The following is a 17,741-nucleotide window of genomic DNA, read 5'->3' as shown; positions in this document are numbered from 1 at the left end:
TGGTCACTGATGGATTATTTGAGTTGTTGAGGAGTGTTGAGGAGTTGAAACTGGCACGAGGGCTCGCTGGAGGCTCCAAAACCCGGCCAGGGTCTTGGAAGGCAGAGTTCAGACGTCGTCATGGAATAGAAGGCGGAGAAAGCCGTTGGCCTTAACGGGTCGTGTTGGAGGTGCTTACGCCAGCATGGCAGGGCTGCTGTGTAGAGATGATCAATGTCTGGGTTCTTGGGTAAGTCAGGTAAGAAAGAAATGGGGGAGAGGGGAAGCAATATGGAAGCAGAAATCCTGAAGTCTTGGACACCTGGTTGTCCCAAGTGTCACTCAGCGCAGTGTGCACGACGGTGAACTAACAATGGATGGGCAGCGATATGCGCGTCCAAATTTCCTTGTGCTTAGGATTGACATGAATGATGAAGCTGTGTTGGTTGGTCTTGGACGTTGCCCAGACTTTGGTTGCCTGTTCGGGAGGTCCGGGGCAGCTGTCGGGCTGCGGGCCGCGTGGGGCAGGGGTGGGCTGAATGACACCCGACGACCAATGAGGGGCAAGTGTGGCGGTGCGGGGTTGTGGCAGGTTGGAGCTCCATCCAAGGGCAGCCACACCTTCTCGGTCGGTTGACCTGGAAAGGGGACCTGGATGAAGTGCCTGAGGTATCCAAATGCTGAGATGGATGAGTGATCTGACCCGTTGTCGTTTCTTGATATTTGCCTGGACACAAGAGTTTCTGACAACTCGGATCAGCAAGCGTACAGTAAGGTTGATTTTACCCTCTCCTCGCTACGAAGACATCCGCGACAACATGCCTCCTGAACCTGAGACAAGACGCAACATATCCTCCAGATAACATACGATACTATGGTTATTCAGTTCAAAGCTCTGATTGCCTTGCCTGGGCTCTAGTCCAAAACAGACCAAATACTCTCCCAGGCTTGATCGTGTTGGGTGAAGCAAATGGTATGAATCTATTGGTCATATGTAGCCAAGACAACGAGAACACGTCCTCTCTGTATATCTTGGGGAGCGCCAACCAAGTTTGTCCTGAACGTACTCCTTAGATGACTCAGGCACTTCTATGGCCTCCATAAATCGACGGGGACTTATTAGGTGACCCAACACACATTATGGGACCGCCTCGAGGATCGGAAGACACCAGGGGGAATGTGTTCCATAGAAGCCCGCCATGTCTGCTAGTTAGTTACGTGTCCCAGATAGTGCTGCACGTCAGCAGCGGTCTGTCCTGACCGCACCCTGGCCCCTGATCATAACAAACCAACAAACCACGTCACAGGAACACCACGAACTGTCCGCCTTAACAGAGAAAGGAGTAAACCCTGAAGGACGGTGACAAGTACGTCACTACAGAGCCGTCATTAACGACATGGAGCACGTGTATGAGTCGGGTGTTGTTGTGTTCAGTGTTTTGGGACTGAGCTGGTCCGATCCGGAACTATGATGTAATGCGTCCAACGCTCTGGGACACAATCGCCGACACCGGCCCAAGAGTGGCATACGTGTTTTATCCTGCCAACATGGGATGAAGTGAAGACTTACTCGCATCTTAGGGTTTCCGTCTTCTCCCTTCGGTAAAGCATCATTCCAAACCTCGAGGCAGAAGTGAAAGCAAACCACAAGCCAGCATGGACAACCAAGGCACGTCGAGTCAGTGGCCGACAAGCTGCCAATGCGCCAACCCGGACTGGATTGGCGAACGAATGCGACAAGCTGCACGTGCAATCTGCTCGTGACCCGTTTGTGTCTGGCAGGTGGAGCTGCACCCTTGCTCCGCCAGGGCAGATCTCCCCTGCCGACGAGATCTGGCAACCGTGCATCCGGGGTCAGCCAGGTCCTCAGCGACTCTCAGCTTGACGGGCCCAACAGGCGGAGAAGCCAACGAGCCGATCGTTGAGTGCCCAGGACGCATCAGTATCCGCAGTGGATGATGCGATAGCAAAGCACACTCCCGCCCCCGATCTCGACTGCCAGTCTTGCTGATAACACCGCCGAAAATGATCAGTCAGCTGGCGATCCGATCGGTTCTCGGGTGGGAAGTAAGGTGGCGACCATTCAACCGCCCGATGCTCGGCTCGGGGTGCTTAGGTTGACAACAGTTGACGAAGCTTCCCCGCGCGAACTCCGCGTAGACCAGTTGTGTTGGAGTAAGCTGTACTTGGCGCAGATTGGGGATAACGTCGGTCCTCATTTGTTGCCTTCCATTCGGCGTACCTGAGGTACCTTGGTTCTGAGGACCTTCAGAGCATGGGATGCGGGTCTGCTGGTTGAGCATTTCCGTCTGCAGAACAGGGCGTTCTGATGACCGGGGCCAGGGCGTTGTTTGTCCCAACTGCACGGCGGTAAGCCGCCTCGCCAGCCTCGTCTCAACAAAGGTGCCGGATTGAGACGGACAGCTCCGATCAAGTGCGCTGTTGTCCAGCCCGCCAGGGTACCTATGATAACGAGCCCGTTGCTGGAGTCTCCCACACTGTGTCAATGCAGTCATCGGTATCGTCCATGGATATCCGGCTGACTGTGTGACCGCACCGAGCAGGAGGCGGATAAGTAAACGCGATAGCAACGTTCAATGATGCGACCGTCACTGATGAGCGGTGGCCTGGCCCGAGGCTGGCCTTGTTCGCCTTCGTGACTTGCCTCTTGTCTTATCGGAGTCGGAACCCCATCCTGTCCTCCCATCGTCCACGCGCCATCATTGGCCACTCCGCCTTCGGCTAAACTTCTTTGGGCGACACGCGGCCTGCCAACCCCGGGTTTCCCTGCTGTTCCCTGCACCCTTGAGGCAACCGCAACCAGGGTGGATCCCCCGTCTGACGCATCCGCTCTCCGCCGCTCTCTTTATCAGCCGACTCCCCAACCTTCCAGCTGCTGCTCGTTCCCTCGTCCATCCTCCTCCTCCATCGCCGCTCATCATCAATCACATCTCTCTCCACAGACATCGAGAAGGAGTGGAGGGAAGTCCGTCAGCTACTTCGTCTTTCATTTTCGAGTCGGACATCCGGTTCCCGACTTGAGTTTTTGTTTTCTTTTGTTGTCCTGCTTGTTATCCAGGTCATATCGGTTGTCACTGGAAGTCGCCGGTTTCTCGACTTCATCAACACGATAATCACCATGAGAGGCCTTTTCGCTCTCTCGCTCGCGGCCTGCGTCGCTGCTGCGCCGCGCGCCAGCGTCGACACCATCCACAGTGATGCCGCTCCCATTCTCTCGTCTTCCAACGCCGAGATTGTCCCCAACTCGTACATCATCAAGTTCAAGAAGCATGTCAAGGACGACAAGGTTCAGGCCCACCATGCTTGGATCCAGGAGATTCACTCGAACCGTGAGGCGCAGCGCGCCGACCTCCGGAAGCGTGGCCTGGTTGATGACGTCTTCCGCGGCTTGAAGCACACCTACAAGATCGGCTCCGACTTCATCGGCTACTCGGGCCACTTTGATGACGAGGTCATCGAGAAGGTCCGGAGGCACCCGGATGTAAGTAACCACATGCATTGCTTTCACTGGTTTAACCCACGTTCTAATTCCTTCTCTCCAGGTCGAGTACATTGAGCGCGACAGCGTCGTCCATACCATGCGCTACGTTGAGGAGGAGAGCAAGTGCGACGGTGACGTTGAGAAGGCTGCCCCTTGGGGTCTGGCCCGTATCTCGCACCGGGAACGCCTCGGCTTCTCCACCTTCAACAAGTATCTCTACGCCTCTGAGGGTGGTGAGGGCGTTGACGTCTACGTCATTGACACCGGTACCAACATCGAGCACGTCGACTTCGAAGGCCGCGCCCACTGGGGCAAGACCATTCCCGCCGGTGACTCGGATGAGGATGGCAACGGCCACGGCACTCACTGCTCGGGCACTATCGCTGGCAAGAAGTACGGTGTTGCCAAGAAGGCCAATGTCTACGCTGTGAAGGTGCTCCGCTCCAACGGCTCTGGTACCATGGCCGACGTCGTCGCCGGCGTTGAGTGGGCTGCCAAGTCGCACCTCGAGCAGGTCAAGGCTGCCAAGGACGGCAAACGCAAGGGCTTCAAGGGCTCCGTCGCCAACATGTCCCTTGGCGGTGGCAAGACCCGTGCCCTGGATGATACTGTCAACGCTGCCGTCTCCGTCGGTGTCCACTTCGCTGTCGCCGCCGGCAACGACAATGCCGATGCTTGCAACTACTCGCCCGCTGCTGCTGAGAAGGCCATCACCGTCGGTGCCTCGGCCATCGATGACAGCCGTGCCTACTTCTCCAACTATGGCAAGTGCACTGACATCTTCGCCCCTGGTCTGAGCATCCTGTCCACTTGGATCGGCTCCAAGTACGCCACCAACACCATCTCGGGCACCTCGATGGCTTCGCCCCACATTGCCGGCCTGCTCGCCTACTACCTGTCTCTGCAGCCCGATGCCGATTCGGAGTACGGCATGGCCACCATCACCCCTCAGAAGCTCAAGGACAACCTCATCAAGATCGCCACCCAGGGCGCTCTGTCTGACATTCCCAAGGACACTCCCAACCTGCTCGCCTGGAACGGCGGCGGCTGCAACAACTACACTGCCATCGTTGAGGCCGGCGGCTACAAGGTTGAGCGCAAGGCCGATGATAAGTCGGACAAGTTCGACCTCGATGATGCTGTCTCGCGTCTTGAGGAGATGATCGAGAACGACATCGATGTCGCCTCGGATAAGGTCGCCAAGGGCGTCGCCAACCTCCGCTCCAAGGCCAAGGAGTTCTCCAAGAAGATCCACGAGCTCGTCGATGAGGAGCTCAAGGACTTCTTGGAGCAGGTCACTGCCTAAGCGTCAAGTTGTCATGAGAGTCGTATCTTGATGCGGCATTGTGGAGTGCATGCATTGCAAGTGTCGCTTGGTTGGGGTCGATAGTTTTCCTTTTTGTGTTTTGTGTTTTTGGATTATTGGGAATGGGTTTTGCGGCAGTCACGGCATCTCTTCGTGTACTTTAAGGCACCTCATGGGTTTGGGACACATTAGTAGGGTTGGTATGCATCTTAGTTGCTCGAGGTAGCTGCGGTTGAGCGTCATCAATGTCACGCGCAATTCTCTAAACTCCGAGACCACTTTCCATGACTTCATTGTTGGGCCCTCAATGCCTTACCTCCCTCTCTACCTTCCAACCTTATGGTGGCAGGGGACCTCTCAGAAGGGGCGCTCCTTTCCTTCCCACGCCTCCCCGGTGTCGTTGTTTGTGATGGCTGCCCAAATGGTTCCATCTGATATTTTGTCGTCCAAACTTCCTGCCCCTGGATGGCCTGGTGATCATGGACACAGATCTTGTTTATGTCGGTGTTGTCTCGTTCCCCATCTTAGAAAGCTTGATTTGCTTGCCACAGCTATCACTCTCTCGACTTCGACCCCGTCGTGCTACCGACATCCCGTCTCGGTTTCTCAACAGGGACTGTTACTGACTGAGACAACAATCCTGCTACTCATGCGTCAGGGGACACAGGCGAGTGATCCCAGGAACCACGAAACCTCCTGACCTCCACGGCATCTCAGACTGGCCAGCGGTCCTGTTACTTCTTCTACCTGTTTTGTCCCTCTCTCCTTTCTTCCCATGCTGCGCCGGCGCAGCACAAAGTCTAAACTGGGGCTCCGCCACCACCACAAGTCATCATCATCCTCTTCTTCTGGCATTATCCATCACCGCAGCAAGAACAATCCTATCGTCATCCTCCAACACCTCGACCCGGCTGTCGCCAGCCGGGACGCCCACATCGCTGCTTGGGAGGCATACACCCGAGCCCAGTCCCGTGCACATTCCGATCTAACAGGGGCATTCCCTATGTCTTCTGCTGTAAGTCATGGGGGATGTTGGTAGCAGGGGCAGTCACAATGCTGACAGAGAGGAGGACCATCAGAATCCCTTGTCCCGGAGACAGAGTGTTCGATTCGTGGGTTCGTGCGATTCATCTTCGGTGCTGGAAGATGGCCGGAACGGTGTCTCTTCCGGAGAACATCCCGGTTCTCCTCCGGACCGAGCCCGGACGACAGCTCCTCTCCCCCTATCTCAAACCGCCCGGGGGTACATCGACGCCCTCTTAGCCGGCGACGAGTATTACACTCCGATTGACGATATTGCGTCGATGCCGTCTTCCTTTCGTCATCAGAGCCGCCGTGGTTTGCGTCGGTCACAGTCATCCGTCTCAGATTTGCGAGGACGTGGTGGGAATTTCCTTGCCTCCGGGTCTCTCAAGGACAGAATTGATAACGGGCAAGTCTCAGGCTCGTTGACATCGGGAGCATTGGTTAGGAGGCGATTCAAGTCGGATCCCGCTCCTGTTGACGCTGCAAAGGACAAGCCTTCAGAGGCTGGAATGGAGGTGGCGATTCCTGGATTGAGATCACCGAAATCAATGAGCTTCCTTTCCTTCGGTCGTAGACATCATCGGTCGTTCTCGAAACCCAACACAGTCGGGCTTGCTGATCTTCCGGAGAACGATGACGATGATGACGACAACCCCACGCAAACCCGCCGTGCTACGACAGTCCGAGACAGACACAGAAAAACGCCGTCATCATGGTTTGGCTCGTGGAGCTCTCATGGTCAGCGACATCACACTTTCAGCAACCGCAGGTCGGAAGCATCTATGAGCCTACGCATGTCCTCGTCCCGAGACGAATCGATTGACGACGACATGGAAAACCACGAAGCATCAGAAACGACTCGGCTACACAAAATGCATGGCGATACTACTGAGAGACCAACGCTCAAACTGAAGGCGAGGAAGGCATCGCGCGTATTCCGGACCAAGTTGAGAAGCTTGTTTGGCTCCTCTTCGAGCCAGAGTCGTGATCAGCATCGATCCGAGGACCGTGATCGAGCTGGACACAACGGAGGCAAGGAAGCGCAGCTCCCGCCGCAGCATATCTCGTCTCGACGTAGCCCCGATATTCCAGCCATCCTCTACCCTTCTGGCAGCTATGATGATGGCCGGGGTAATGTTGGCGGCGTTGACCATCATAACCATGCCAACGAAAACGGCCAGGCACCAACCACGCCCTCACAGAAAGCAGCCCTTCGCAGCACCCCTTCCAGGACAATCACTATTGTACGATCCCCGACACCAACAAAAATGCTCCCACGCTCGCGTGAGGTGAGCGTCGAGGGATATGACCAACATAGCAACCCGTCCAACGATCGAAAGGAGAATCCTCAGCCCGCTACCGGTACCACTTCCATGGTCAACAATCAGGACAAGAACAATGCCAGCGATAACGTGCAGTCGAATCGCAATCCCTCCTCCTCCACCGCCGAGAGCAACGACACGGTATCATCATCTTCGCTCACCAGCTGGTTCCATTCAGGGCCCAGCACTCTCACCAGCGTTGAGCAGAGACAGTGGCGCGAGTGGGAAGCGAAGCAGATGGCGCTGCAACAGCAGCTGCAGGAACGACTGGGTGTGGTTGGGGAGAGCGATCAATCCCCTGGCGCAGGGAGAAATGGTGATACCGGACCGACGATTCGGAGGCGCACGCTTGGTGAACTCACAAACGACGGTGCTGATGTACATGGAGAAGGGGAAACAGCGACGGCACCTAGGCCCATGGTCAGCAGCGACAGGATCTACTCAGCGTTGGTGAAACGTATGAGGGAACGCGATGGCCGGGCGTTGCCTTCGGCTTTTGCGAACGAACATCATGAAGTTCAGGAGAAGAAGTATGGTCTTTCGGCGGACAGCAGCTATCATGACAGCAGCAAAACCCCTGACACGATCCGGCATGTTCCCGTTCCCTCCCAATCGGACGATGAGCAACCATGGCGTTGTCATTCGCGAACTTCGTCTTCGTCGGTGAGGACAACGATCGTGAACACGCCGACGCGGTCTTCCAAGAAGCCACCTGTTGGTTCTGACCCTGCGAGAAGAACTAATCAGACTTGGGAGCGGTCGGCGTCGATGTCCACGGACGTTTTGGGACAGAGAAGATGGAGGGAGGAGGCTGAGGAGAGGAAAGGTTGGGTGGAAGATGACGAGGGGACTGGCAGAAGCAGCAACAGCCGCGCATGGCGGAAGCTGGGGCATCAGCGACAGGAATCCCCGAGTAATTTTGCGGTTGTTGGCGAAAGTGGCACCGCCAGCCCTGCCTCGAACCATTTGTTCCGAACCCAGAGCTCATACCGGCGGGCCCTTAAGAGGTCCATGATGGAGGAGGAGCAGAAAGTCTGGGCTCGACACTCCAGCGGAACAGACTGGAATGCTAGAGAGGACGAGCAGGAAGATAAGTGGGACAGAGAGAAGAAGCGTTGGCTTGACCCTTCTGCCCAGAATGATGATGTTGAGCCTGCGGAGACTTCAGTCCGATACTCGGAGAGCGTGCAGTCGTCGGACGAAGAGGACGAGGCTGGGCCTCTCAGGAGTGCTATCGACAATGGCCTATCATCTGCGGCACACAGTCATCATCGCGACCCGTCAGCTGCGAGTTCGACCGATTGGATGTTGTCCTTGTCGGCGCATGTCGGCAAGCTGGAGGCCCAAAAAGCGATGGCCTCGCCCAGCAAGAAAATCACCGGGACCAACGAGTGGGGAGACTCTGCCAGCCAGGGCAGACAGCTCAGGAACACAGCAGGCTCGCACCGCCACAATTACCATAGCGCCGGACTGGGCCATATTCGAGAGGCGGCGCAAGTGGAAGATGGCCGACTCTCGGATGAGGACGATGACTCCAACTATGGCGACGATCCTAATGCCAGTCCAGCTAAGCCAGCCGACCACGACGTTTTCCATCCCGCTGCACACAGGCACAACGTATTACAGCAACAGCAGAAGCATCAGATCGACTACTACTATCCGACCGGCCCCCTGAAGCAAGTTGAGCCAAACCTGCCTCCGTCGACAGCAACACAGCATTATACCCCCGAAAATGAAATCATTCGGTCCAACGCGAAGCTTCAATCCGTTTGGGACACCGCATCGTATGTCCCCCACACCAACGAGAACCGCAACCCCTCCTACCAGGCTCATGCCCAACAGCATGCAACGCCGCCTCCCATCCCGCCCAAGAGCAAGCTCCGTCAGCAACAAGAGTCGCCGCAGCTGAGACCGGAGCCGTTGCGGATTATGCGGCAGCGGCCGAGGACGGGCGTGCATACCCCGGTTGGTCTGGGCCCGGGTCCGGGTCCGGGCACGGGTTCGGGTGTGGCGAGTCCGGCGGCATCGGTGCTGTCGAGCCCGGGCCTCACAGAGGCGTTCATGAAGCAGTTTGGCGGCGGTGGGGGTGGAGGGGGAAAGGGCATGGCGTCTCTTTCTGGGATGGTGAAGGGAACGGAGGGATCGTCGCCGGCTTTTATTTGAATACCTGAGTTAGTGGAGGAGCGGAGAGGTTGGGGTTGGCTTACATCGGTTAGTTGGAGTAGGAATAGTTATTGGCATTTTCGACTGGGGTAAACGGAGTGAAAGGGATGGTTACAAGGTTGGAGGGCTGGGTACAGGGCCGTTTGGCTTCATGGGTTGTTAGGAGGAGAGTCAAGGAACCGAGGAGAAAGGGGGCGTTGAGTTATTGTTTGGAGAAAACGGTGTGCTTCACTATTCTCAGGATATTTTTTTCAGGATTGAGCTTCTCAACGGAGGATGGCAATGGCTGTCTCTCGATAAGCAGGAGGTGGCTAGGAGTTGGTGTGTCCATAAGAATAGTTACATGAAAAAAGATGATCATCATTACTTCGTGGAACTGTTGATGGTAATTTTGGACTGAATGGTTTATTATCAGCAAGCCCTTGTTGGCAAAAATGGCATTGTCTTGAAGACTCGTTTGGCTTTGTTGACTCCTTCGGGGTATGCCAAACATCCCAACAAAGAGTGTTGTTGTAACACATGGGCTACAGACGGTCGACTCTGGGGAGATATGGTTGTAGAAAGAAAATGGTCACTCGCATATCTTTTTCTTTGTACTCTGTAGACCTAGGTTCGTTCCAGCTAGGCCAGGTACATACATACGTACGCACCTGACCCAGAACTGCTTGTCACACAATGCATCTACCTATTCCATCCTACAGTGTGACTTCGCAAAGGATAACCTATGTTGGATGAAGCCCTGCCCCGCATTGTCTCCTCGAACGCGAAGATCCCCTTTTTGAACGGCAAAGATCCTCATCACTTGCCACTTTGAGGCTTTGGATGACGTCTCATAGGACATCGCGGGCTCTCGGCGCAGATCTTGGCGGGGAAGCAATTCTTCTCTGTGGCTGACGCGGGGATCCGGGGAGAGGCGCCGTTGCCAAGTGGCATTGGGAGGTTTGGGGAGTTGAAGAAAAAAGGGGGTTGTGGAAGGATGGACAAATAATTAGAGATGTTTAATGATGAAGAGACATTGGCGAGAAGATTGTCTCCTGACGGATGATCTCTTTCCTCCGTTAGGAGCACATCACCCAACCATTAAACCGAGTCGGGCAGCAGAGTCAATGTGTGGCTTTCAATTGCGGCAACCCAAAATCAGCGGCCGGCAGCATGCCTTTACCCGCCAAAGTCCCATTGTCCAGTCCGAACATGTCAAGGCTGGATATCGATACGAAGGAACAGTGTGATTGGGAAATTAAACATGCGGCTGACGCGTTTGCCCAATTCCATTGCTGGATGACAGAATGAACAAAACCACGGAATTCTCGGAACGCACAGAAAAACATCGGGAGATCTGGACTGAAAATTCTCCGGGAAACATGGATCCAATGCCACAGCTTCGACCTCCATCAGATGTTCCAAGTGCGTGTTTGGTGGCAGATCCGACCTGTTTGAAGCAACGGGCTGTTTGGCTTTTCGGGTTGGCTTCGATGGAAATGTCGTTGGGCTGGATTTGGAACGGGGCAGTGGGACTTCGGTGGGACTCGATCTCGCCAGGCTCAGCTGAAGTGGGCTTCCGGACACTTGGCGTTACAGATTACCGTAACATTTCAGACCACGTCGTCCGAACCAGCCCGAGAACGGCAAGTGGGTCTCAATTTTGGCTGTGGACTCCGAGTAAGCGCGTCATGACAGATCCCTGTCATTACGCGCATTACATGCATGACACAGCCCAGCCACGCAGCAATTGCGCTAAATGCCATGGAACTGGAAATGGATGGATGACTTGGACGTAGCCGCAACCTTAAGATTGCCAGGAACTTTTTGCTGACAGACAACAACCCGCCACTGCCCGCCATCCATCCTCACCACCCATCACGACTTCCATTCCCCTCTCCCACGAGGGTGCCGCCCATGACGATTGATCTTCTCTCCTCGGATTCCGGAGTGCCGGGATAACCCGACCGACACCGTAGCGTTGGCTTCCGTTCCCCAGCGTCCCAGGCAGAGCCGAGAGTGACGTCGCGAGCGCCATCGAGGGACCGGTCCCCCGTTCGAAATCCGAAGCGAATCGAACCTGTCCCAGTCCCCCGGGACCCGATCCATCCCCACGGCTCGACTCCCGACTGCGTACTCCGGCCTCGACGGCCACTTCCGGGGCATCCGAGGCATATACTCCGCCAATTTTCTGAACTTCCCTGTTCCTTCTTTGCTGCTGCCGTTCTCATTGCCCAACCCCCCGCCACCATGCACGCCATCCAGCAAAAGTGTCGCCCGAAGCACCAGGTGCTCGTGCTCAAGTGCTACCCACGAACCACCAAGGGCGCCGTCGACGTTAAGCCGAACTCGAGCGAGCTCAGCTACCTGCTTTTTTACGCGCAGTCTCGCCGCTCCAAGATCCAGAAGGTTGGCAGTTTCTTGGAGAAGAAGACGGCCAGCGATGTCTACCGCCAGCGGATAGGGTAGGTCCACATGCCCCTCCACCCGTTCTACATGCTCAATTCCTCCTGCTGACGCCCCTCGCAGAAATGTCCAGGTCACCCTTCAGATCCTCACAGCCCTGATCGAAAAGACCCCCAAAGACCTGCCCCTCTTCGCATCATGTGTCCTGCAAATCCTCGAGCAGGTTCTCAAGTCGCACGACATTACCATGATCGAGTCTTCGCTACCCACATTTGCTGCCTTCTGCACCCACCATGAGCCCGCGTCGCTTATGGCCGAGCAGGCCTACCAGCGCCAATATCTTTCTGTCGTCCAGCAGTACGCTTCCCTTGCCTCGACCCGGGCGTCACCCGGTCGTGAACCAAGCAAACCCGTGGCGCTGCGCTGGAGGAACGCTGGTCTGCGCGCCATCCGCAGCATCGCCGCTTCCGATGCCCTCTCATCAGCCACTACCCAGCAATACGACGCTGCCGTGCCCATGATCCTCGAGAATTTGTGGACCGACAATGAAGATTTCCTCGATGTTCTCCACGAACGCGCCGAGCTGGAGGAGAAGATTGGGGGCTCATTGCTCCGGCGTCGTACTAGTATCGCTACCGTGCAGACTGCAGAGAGCGAGTCAGCTGCCAACCCCTTGGCCCTCGCTCCGACGGCTGTGGATATGGACAAACTGGACGAGGAGGATACCGGTGTCCTCGCCATGGAATGCCTACGCCAAATCTTCAGCGCTTCCGGTCGTTCTCAGATACACTCCGCTACGCTTGCGTTGCTCCGTTTTATCCAGGAACGCGTTGCCCAGGACGAACTGGTTGTGCGCACCGACGCTTCTGGCCGCGACGCCGGCTGGGCCATTAAGATGTTCCTGCTGGCCGCTCGCTGGGCGCCGGTTGCCGACCGCTTCACCATTCTCGTCACAACTGTCGATTTTCTCGTCCAGCAACCCTTGACGGACGAGTCGTTGCGTCACCACAATGTGCTGGTTGCCATGATTGGCGCGCTGCTCCGTTCAGACATCAACCTGATTGGGCTCAGTGTTATGGACGTGCTGCTTCATCTCATCTCACACATTCGGAAGCTTGTTCAGCTCCCTGGAGACCCGAGCGTCATGCGTGCTGATTTGGCCGACCCACGGCGTCGTCCTGCGACTGCTGCGTCTTCCGGAAAAGGCGACAACATTGCCGCTGAACGGACTGAACTCCTTTGGCGGCTGCAGGAGTGTATCGGTAGTCTGGCTACCCATATCTACTACGCGGATCAGATTTCGGATATGGTGGCAATCATCCTGCAGAAACTCAAGCCCTCGCGGTCTGGCAGCCGCTCAGGATCTCCCCAGGGTGAGAAGGCCGACGGGTCTCCCAAGTCGTCGGGCCCCGCTCTTCACGCAGACGATAATCACGCAGACTCCTTGTTTGCTTTAGCAGTCACTAAGATCGCCGCCCTCCGCGCTATCCGGTCAGTTCTGCTCGTCGCCAACCCACAGGGCGCGGGCACTTCAGCCCTGTCGCGCAGCCGGGTGCCGATTCATGTCTGGGACGGTACCCAATGGCTGCTTCGCGACCCTGATGGCCTTGTTCGGAAAGCCTATGTCGATGCTCTCTTGACGTGGCTGGACCGCGAGACGTCGAACAGAGATGCCCGGGCTTGGGACGACACCGTCCGAGCGTCGCCCAAGGCTCGTGAGCCCCAAACCCCTACGCTCTCTCGCCGGCCGGTGCCGAGTCCGTCGGGCCGCGATATCAAGAATGGTGCAAAGGCGCAGCGCGCGACACATATCTTGAACTTGCTTCATTTGGCAATCTACGATAATGCCATTCAGTATATCGACTACGACAGCGACATTGTGCTCCTTCACGTGTTGCTGGTCAAGCTGGTGAATAAACTGGGCGTCAACGCGGTTCGGTCTGGTCTGCCCATGATCTTCCGACTCCAAGAGGACATCCAAGACGCCGAGACGCCGGTCCAGAAGGTCCGCCTCGGCAGTTTGGTGCACGGCTACTTCTGGGTTGTGACCGAGCGGTTCGATTTTGAAGGGTCCGTGGTCGGCAGAGTCATCCACAACGAGATCTCTCGGCGCAGGAGCAAACACTTCTGGGTCGACGGCATCCACGTGCCAGCGCCACCGCTTGACCGGATTGGCACCCCTGGCGTGACGTCTGCGGAGCCGCGGCTCCAGACTGACGAGATCGAGTCTGAGGCCCTGCTCCCCTTCGATGAGAGGCTGGCCTTTGTCGATGCTGTGTGCGCTGCTTACCAGGACCAAGCCAACTCGCCGCCTCAAAGCCCAGCGGGTAGTCCTGGGCGCAGCTTCTCACATCCGGCGGGTTCCTCGTCGCTGAATGCCATCCCGACTATCGAAGCAGACAATGAGCTGCCACCACAGTTCCGCGAGGAGATGCTCGCTGAGTGGAGCCGTGAGGCTGTTATTGCTGCTGCCCAGACGGCGAGCAAGTCGGCGTCGCTTAATGGGTCACGGTCCGGCACTACGGCGACGCATCATCGGCTGCATGCTAATGGTGGCGCGGGGTTGAATGGTAGGGACAACCTTCGTCCTGAGCGGACCTCACCGCATGGCAGTCGGGTCAACCTTCGGCCATCGTCGTCTCCAGGAATTGCAGCTGGTGCAGGGGGACATGAGCCGCAGAGGATGCGCAAGTCATCCCTCCGCAGCGCTCGCTCTGCTGCGCCCGCGGTACTCACCAACGGCGACAACTTCGAAGTACCCGTTGCATCAGTTGAGCAGCTCAAGCTCGTCCTGTCGGGAGGTGTGAATCCGTCGGTCCCGCCTCCCACCGCTCCAGCAGCAGCTGCCGCCAGCACCACTCAAGTGGCATCCGGTGACAACGACTCGACCAGCTCGGACAGCCTCGTTAGCTACGACATGACGGCCAGCGAGTTGTCGTTCAACCCAGCCACCACCAGCGGTCCTGGCGGACCAACAGACGCAACAACACCCACAGCCAGCATGTTCCACTCCCACGCTCCTCACCTCCATCCCTCACAAGCAACCCAGCCGCCGCAGAACTTCTCCCATCCCCGTCCCAGCTCGCGCGGCGCCTCCCTGGAACGGCGTCCATCCGCCTCTGGCGGCGGGCCACTGAGCTCTCACCCAACCCACGACTCCGAAGTCGTCGTCCCCGTCCCTGTCGCCGCCGACGGCGCCATCCCTCCCGTCCCGCCTCTTCCAAGCAACCTATCCCGCGTCCCCTCGGACGCCGGAGCTAGTCGACTCTCCCCCGTCACACCGAACACCAGCGGCGTCTTCCCTCCCATCTCGCCGAGGCCGTCGACCTCGGCGTCGCGGAGGAGCGTCAAGGGCGGCGGCAAACACGGGCTTAGTAGCGACTCTCCCGGCCAGGGGTTGGGCGCTGGGCTGGTGAGGGCGCGGTCGAGGTCTCACTCGCGGTCGCACTCTCGTGAGAGGGCGGCGTCGGTGTCCACAATGCCTCCGCCGCCGCCGCCGCCGCCGCCGCAGGCGATGGATTTGGACGCGTTGTTGAGGGGGATTGATGCCAGGATTGGCGAGGACGGTGGTGCGGCGGTGGTGGGATCGTCTTCTGGGTCGTCGCTGTCGTCGTCTGCCGCTGGGTTTCTTGGGGGACTGGGGTCGTTGGGGAGGGAGAAGGGAGGGGCGGTTGCGAGGCCGCCTTATTGAGCTATGCTGAGTGTTATTGATTGATGAGATGGGTGTTTTGTCTTGTCTAGGGTGTGTTGGATGGATGGATGAATGAATGCAGTTGGGGGTTTGTGCTTTCTTCTTGGGTTCTGTTATTATGGTATGTGGTTGTGTGGTCGTGTGGCGTTTTCGTATTTGGTTTTCGTGCATGGATGGATGGGTGGGTGGTCTTACCTAGAGCTTGTCTTCACGGAGCTCCCTAGCGTAGTGAACTTGGTCTTCTAGGATGAGGCTTAGATATATTCAACGTGAATATTGTTGAGATTTTGAGGTGTTTTATGATTCATCCATGTGTATGGCAAGAATCTTTGTTTTCAACTTGGTCCAGGATGGACAAGTATCCCAAGGGTAGGTGGTTTCGGGCTCATGTCGAGATTTGTCAAATCCCCATGCTGAATCTCGTAAACGGAGTCCAAACCTCTTCTTGCCACGCCCCAGCCCAGTGAGAATCTTTCTTGCACTCTCTTCAAACACCTAGGCATGCTCTGCAGCATTTTGTCAGTATACTCAGCTTCCAGGTTCCTAGTTTTAACTTGCATTCCAGCCTCGAAAAGCTGCCAAGAGATGTGTTTGATTCTGCTCAGGCACATCTCCGCTAACCTCTGAGAGTCTCGTCAAGTTGCTTGATGCCACACAAAGCGGCCCACCCCTACTCTGTGCACCTTGGTTTGTCTGCACCAATAACGTACACACCGGAGACATCTTCCTCACGGGGTCTGTATTCTTGACTGACCCGTTGGGATCTCCACCACTCATCGAGTCAGCCAGATGAGGTGTTGAATGCTGCGGAGGTTGCAGCAAGGGCCCTGGCGTGGGAAAACGGAGTGAGCCTACATGCCAATCTGCATTTGAACCTCAGTCGGATGGCGAGAAGACCCTGGCTCAGTCGAACAGACGTGTAGCACCCTACTCCAGGAAAACATTACCTCCCTCGTCTGGACACAGCATGTCCATGCTTACGCGGGGGCTCGAGAGGCAGTTGCCAAGACCCATGGCTTGGAGGGCCGAGCCGCCGGAGAACAAGGAGAGGCGAGTCCCAAAGTCCTAGTGAGGTATGCTCAGCCCGGGAATCAAAGCTTTTGGGTACATAGTATGTACATATGGGGACTGGTCTTTTTGGCTGCGTATGTTTAAATGGCATACCCAGCAGCGGTGGTCTCGCTGGGCGGGGCGTGTATTGGATATGAGCCTCGTTAAGCAAAACGAGGTCGATACACTACTCCCTCACTCGTCCAGGGCAGTTGTAGGAGGACTACGCTGACCTCTGAGGACTGGGGGGGGGGGGGGGGTTGGGTACCAAGCGTGGATCAACGGGGTGCTTTCAGCCAAAGGGGGGTGTTTTTAGCCGCGGCGCGGATTTCATACTTGACCGCTGGGCATTCCCGGGTTTAACGAGCGGGAGGGCGACACAGAAACGGCAGGTGGAGGCTCAGTGAATCTGTGTTTGCGGTAAGAAGTGGTGGGCTGGAAGAAAATGGTGCCCCAGACCACGGCGAAGATGCACGAGCATCTTCCCCCGCAGGCCGCCACGGGTGTGTCCAATCCCGTCATGAATCGCGTCTAACGTTCGGGCGTTCGGGTACATCTGGCCGCACGATAAACGCCGATTGGCCGAGGCCTTGTATGCCAACATTACCCAGAGCCAGCCCAGACAGGTGGTGTCAATGGGCAAACCATCACCATCAAGGTGCTAGGTTAAGCTCGGTCACGACGCCAGGACAGACCTCTGTTTAAAGAGGCACGGTAGCTCTGGTAGGTAACCTCCATAAGCTCTCTTCCTCGATCTCCAACTCAACGACTGGTGTTGTCACCAGATCTCCTCTTCCTGGGACTCCTTCTCTCCCCAGACATTCGCAAAGAAAAATGACACCCGAAGCAATAATTGCGCTCTTGGCACTCACCGTGGCTGTTGTTCATACTGGCCTTGCTTTTTGTAAATGGTGGAAAGGACGCAGAATTGTTCATGGTAATCTCCTCCCAAGCACAGGTGAGCGTCCTTTTCACAATGTTTTCGTGTTTGAGCATTCCCTTGCTCACCTCCAAACAGCCTCTACAGAGCTGCGCCGAGTTATTGTCTCCCCAAACACAGGCGTCTTGCCTGTTGATAGATGGCCATCGACATCCAGATATGTTGCGTATGGATACACCACAAATACTATGATCTTTGTCGACACCACCTGCAGCCTTCCTCCCAACTACTACTCCAGCCATGACCAATACTGTTGGCACAATGCTGGCACGCCCGCCTACTCATGACAAAACCCTCGACTTATACAGCCATCTCAGGCTGCGGGCTGAGGCTGATGATTCCTGGTCGTTTGAGGCGACTGCCCCACTTACCTACCT

The 17,741-nt window shown here is 56.5% G+C and overlaps 5 protein-coding genes across 5 annotated transcripts; 3 read left to right on the top strand and 2 right to left on the bottom strand.

Moving 5' to 3' along the window:
- Positions 1-3,118: 3,118 nt before the first annotated feature.
- On the top strand, positions 3,119-4,787 carry VTJ04DRAFT_2619 (uncharacterized protein; the record flags this gene model as incomplete). The annotated part of the gene is made up of 2 exons (XM_069360428.1): positions 3,119-3,481; positions 3,543-4,787. 2 exons carry the CDS (start codon positions 3,119-3,121, stop codon positions 4,785-4,787), a joined length of 1,608 nt encoding a protein of 535 aa, XP_069221140.1.
- An 11-nt stretch (positions 4,788-4,798) lies between these two features.
- On the bottom strand, positions 4,799-5,081 carry VTJ04DRAFT_2618 (uncharacterized protein; the record flags this gene model as incomplete). Its single annotated transcript, XM_069360427.1, has 2 exons — positions 4,799-4,876; positions 4,947-5,081. 2 exons carry the CDS (start codon positions 5,079-5,081, stop codon positions 4,799-4,801), a joined length of 213 nt encoding a protein of 70 aa, XP_069221139.1.
- Positions 5,082-6,685: 1,604 nt separating this feature from the next.
- VTJ04DRAFT_2617 (uncharacterized protein) lies at positions 6,686-9,298 on the top strand (the record flags this gene model as incomplete). Its single annotated transcript, XM_069360426.1, has 1 exon — positions 6,686-9,298. The coding sequence occupies one exon, from the start codon at positions 6,686-6,688 to the stop codon at positions 9,296-9,298; it is 2,613 nt and encodes an 870-aa protein (XP_069221138.1).
- A 2,229-nt stretch (positions 9,299-11,527) lies between these two features.
- On the top strand, positions 11,528-15,374 carry VTJ04DRAFT_2616 (uncharacterized protein; the record flags this gene model as incomplete). Its single annotated transcript, XM_069360425.1, has 2 exons — positions 11,528-11,742; positions 11,807-15,374. 2 exons carry the CDS (start codon positions 11,528-11,530, stop codon positions 15,372-15,374), a joined length of 3,783 nt encoding a protein of 1,260 aa, XP_069221137.1.
- Positions 15,375-15,420: 46 nt separating this feature from the next.
- Positions 15,421-16,388, bottom strand: VTJ04DRAFT_2615 (uncharacterized protein; the record flags this gene model as incomplete). Its single annotated transcript, XM_069360424.1, has 2 exons — positions 15,421-15,569; positions 16,322-16,388. 2 exons carry the CDS (start codon positions 16,386-16,388, stop codon positions 15,421-15,423), a joined length of 216 nt encoding a protein of 71 aa, XP_069221136.1.
- Between the last annotated feature and the right edge of the window lie 1,353 nt (positions 16,389-17,741).

Source organism: Mycothermus thermophilus (genome assembly GCF_041956435.1).
Source record: "Mycothermus thermophilus strain CBS 625.91 unplaced genomic scaffold VTJ04scaffold_2, whole genome shotgun sequence".
NCBI lineage: Eukaryota > Fungi > Ascomycota > Sordariomycetes > Sordariales > Chaetomiaceae > Mycothermus > Mycothermus thermophilus.
The sequence above is the reverse complement of the archived record's forward strand: the minus strand, read 5'-3'. Positions and strand labels throughout refer to the sequence as shown.